Here is a 4078-nt window from a genome sequence, read left to right as displayed (position 1 = left end):
ATAACATAAATCAAATTATATGTATTTTAATAAATATTCTATGTAAAGTAATGTTTGACCCGTATTACCGTGTCTTTATTATTTAGATGATATAAATGAATTGGAGGACCCATGAAATATGTATTACTTTTCAAAACATTATCAACATTTGAGACAATATAACTTACAAAATGTTTGTTATAAGACAGTACATTTAGAGTATGACATAAAAAAAACACTTTATCATCAGAACATATAATTTTTTTTAATTTATATACTAATATATTATTGTCAAATAAAGCTGTAAGCATATGATTGATTTTATACACTGTGTTGTTATATACAATTTGATCATAACAAAGAGCCTGATCAAGTGTTGTCAAATCATTAGGTGAAAACAAAATTTTAATTTTTTCAAAATATTCACATGAACTCAACGGAGAGTCTAAATTTTTCGAAATACAAGAACTATAACTTAAATTTAAAATTAAATCAGAAAAATTAATGGAATATTTTATACCTAACGAAATAGGAATATGAACTCTTGAAGTTATGCTTTTCGTGTATGTTTTAAGCTGTCTAGGCTTAGACTCAAATCTATAACTCCATAAATATTTTAAGGGCCCTGACTTTTTTATTATATTACAATAGTGGATAAGAAAGTGATGTATTGGCTTTAATGAATCTTGAAATAACTCAGTATATTTATTATTATGATACGTGATATGTTTTTCTAAATTCAAAATAATTTGATTATTGAATTTTGACAACAACAATAAATCAATCATCTCAATAAGATTGATCAAAAACAACCAAATTTGATTATTTTTAGGGACCAAGTCTCCTACTAGAAGTGGAAAAAAATGAATAAATGTCTGCATTTCCCTTGAAGACATTTTTAATTTCAAAGTATTCATTTTAATTTGCTTTAAAGGAGGGGACTTGTTTCCAATTTCAGTGTCGCCATAATTAAATCCTTGTTTTCTACTATTTAATGTTTCCAAACTAAAAAAACCCAAATTAATTAAATGACATATGATATGATTCATATTGTACACACAAATTCCCTCATTAATATCATGCATTATGTCCACTGCATAGTTTTTAACAACATGGAAGGAATGTATTTTGTTAAATATAGATTCTTCATATATACCAGTAATTTTACAATTATTAATCATAATATGTTCATCATAATTTTGTTTATTACGTAGTAAGTTAATACTTTCATTGGTAAGTTCTTGGATACTTTTTTTGTCAGAAATACAAAAACGACAAAAATAATTTGATGAAAATGACCTTGCAAATCCTAAAATACTATTTACTCCAAGGTTATCCCCCACAACTAGACCCAACAGAAATTTAATCTTAAATTGTTTTCCATCATTTACTATTATATTTATTCCATGATTTTGTAATTCATTAATTTCATCAACTAAAAAATAAAAACATTTATCATTTCCAATCAATTTTACATCTTTCGAGTTAAATAAAGCAGCTACAAAAATATTATTTAAATTTGATTTTAGAGCTTCAGGAGCAGTTGGAAATGAATAATAAACACCTAAAACTGATGATGAATGTGAACCCAATGAGTTGTTCACCTCAAAGTCATCGAAATATAAGAAGTAGGGTATATAAATGACACTGTCCTCGTTGAACAACAACATTTTATCTTTCCATATAGTTGACTATTAATGAAATTTGTAAACCCATTTTCATTTTTCATTAAATCTTGATTTTTAATGTAAGAATCTAAAATACCTGGTGCCTCAAAGTATTTTCTAAATTGAAATTTTAATGGTAGGATAACTCCTTTGACTTTTTTTTCATCTACAGTGTTAATGTTATTCATTCGCACATCACCTATGGTGTTATCCAAAGTAATAATTTTAGGCTTTTCATAATATTCATTAATTTCCAATGATTTAAGAAATTTGAACTCAGTATCTAATCCTACAAATGGATTTTCACAGAAATGAATGATGGATTTAAGTGCATTTTTTTGTATAGTGTTATTGTCAAGAATTAATTTCTTTAATTCATGAGCGATGGAAGTGGTTATTATGTTTGTTACATTTTTTTGAAGTTGGATAGCCTCTTTCCTGGAAAAATTAAATTTTCCATAGTAATGGGCAAAGAATTATTATTTTTTTTAAAATTATGATTAGAATTTATATTATTTAACATTTCACATTTCATATGTTTAGAAAATGTACGATAAGCCGAAAAAGTTTGTGAACAATGCGATATACCACAGCGATAAAAACTCGTTGATGATAATGAATGAACATACTATAAATGTACCATGAATTGATCAAGTTCTGTAAATAAATCTTTACAAATAAAGCAAATTAGATCCATTGTATAAATTAATTTATATTTACAAATCGTTATACATAAATATTTATTTATTTAAATGAGTTATGTTTCCAAAATATTAGTTTGAAAAAAAAGAATTAACAATATTATAAATACTAAATTTAATTATGAGAATTTAAATAGTAGATAAATCAGAAATTAATGATGTTAAGGAAGAACTTTTAACATCACACTCATTATGAATATCATAGACAAATTTTTGTATAAATGTCCAAACTAAAACAGATTGAATGGGATACTGTAAATTGAACACTTGGAAAATTTTAAAACATGTGTCTAATGCACGAACTATGTTAGGTAATTTATAATAAGTATTGAAATAATAAACATAAAAATCTTTTGTACCATCTAAGTCAGCTCCAACAATGCATATGAATGGTTGTACTTTTTCTTTGTTTTTGTAAGCGTTGTCAATTTGTAATTGGCATTGAACATGCAAATCATTCAGTGAAACCACTTGTAATAAAAAAGACGTTTTGGCATCGGAAATAGATGTTTTGACTATGTGTCCTATGTTGGTAAGAGGATTTATTTCAAATGATCTGGAAGTTGGAACCAATAGAGCATTCATTAAATCCAAAACTAAGTGATTTCTGGTTTCTACAAAAGCAAAAATAAGCATAACTTAATTGAATTAATTAAAATTATAGCTTTTAAATATTGTACCAATATCTGTTTCTTTAATTTCTATTAAACGCTTGAGTAATAATTTGCTGTTTCCATCTTTTATTTTAGTGATCATTAACGGAATAATATTAATAATAAATTTATCCCACTTCACAAACAGTGAGTTTTCTTTTGTAGGATATATATAATCAAAATCAATATCAATCTGAAATAAAAACAATCTAATGTTAAAAATTAATATTAACTACAAGTATTAAGCCACAAAACATTTAACAAAATGGCAGACTAGTAATATATTATTTTGATACAAAGCCAAACTATTAGATACAGGACGTGCATTTATAACTACTTAGTATACACAGTTGGAAAAAATTTTTATTCAATAAAATAAAATATTACCAAACTTTTTTCTTTTAATATATATACTAAACAATTTTTGTATAATACAGAGAGGAATGTCATATACTGTATTTTGTGATACAATGTAACCATATTTTATATTCTGTACAAATAGTTCCAGTGACGTACTCAATATAATTACTTTGAGTAATATCATTGTTCATTTATTATTGTAGATGCATTGATGTAATATATTACAAGTGTATTATCATAGACTGTAGGTGTCAATGTATCATAGACATAATATAAATAAAAAATAAATAAAATAATCTCCTCTACGCCGTATGTCTATGCAACATACAATACACCTTGCTTAAACCGTATGATATGAATCATCTGCATCATATTTAGCCTCCAGAGAAATTTAGTCAAACAATCAGCTGATTAAATGTTTATAGGAATGTCCTATCTATTCTTTATTATCTATGATAATTATATACAAGCGCGCCCGCAGGATAAAATTCCACCCGGGATTAAGATTAAAATTCTAAGAGTCACAACGTGTATCTAAAAATATATGAGAACAAAATCAAATACCTACCATAGAAATCGGTACTCGGGAGAATTTATAGTCTTAAGCGATATGCAGTCTTGCGTAAACATTGTAAACAAATAAATACAATCAAGATTATATATTTTAGAATATCTAAAAATATGATAAATTTTACTAAGCTTCATAAATGGATCTCAA

The 4078-nt window shown here is 25.7% G+C and overlaps 1 protein-coding gene across 1 annotated transcript; it reads right to left on the bottom strand.

The window, feature by feature from the left end:
• Positions 1-2435: 2435 nt before the first annotated feature.
• Positions 2436-3194, bottom strand: LOC112680600. The gene is made up of 2 exons (XM_025550752.1): positions 3028-3194; positions 2436-2961 (listed from the first exon to the last, which is right to left on the bottom strand). Exons 1-2 carry the CDS (start codon positions 3101-3103, stop codon positions 2477-2479), a joined length of 561 nt encoding a protein of 186 aa, XP_025406537.1. The 5' UTR covers positions 3104-3194; the 3' UTR covers positions 2436-2476.
• Between the last annotated feature and the right edge of the window lie 884 nt (positions 3195-4078).

The sequence above is a fragment of the Sipha flava genome, unplaced genomic scaffold (assembly GCF_003268045.1).
Source record: "Sipha flava isolate LNK unplaced genomic scaffold, YSA_version1 17882_pilon_pilon, whole genome shotgun sequence".
Taxonomy (NCBI): domain Eukaryota; kingdom Metazoa; phylum Arthropoda; class Insecta; order Hemiptera; family Aphididae; genus Sipha; species Sipha flava.
This window is presented reverse-complemented; position numbering and strand designations above follow the sequence as displayed.

Excerpts from the sequence above, each read along its gene's own strand:
- LOC112680600 (XM_025550752.1), bottom strand. The coding sequence starts at position 3,103 with ATGATCACTAAAATAAAAGATGGAAACAGCAAATTATTACTCAAGCGT. Across the intron at positions 2,962-3,027 it reads AATTAAAGAAACAGATATTG|AAACCAGAAATCACTTAGTT; the intron begins GTACAATATTTA and ends TTGCTTTTGTAG.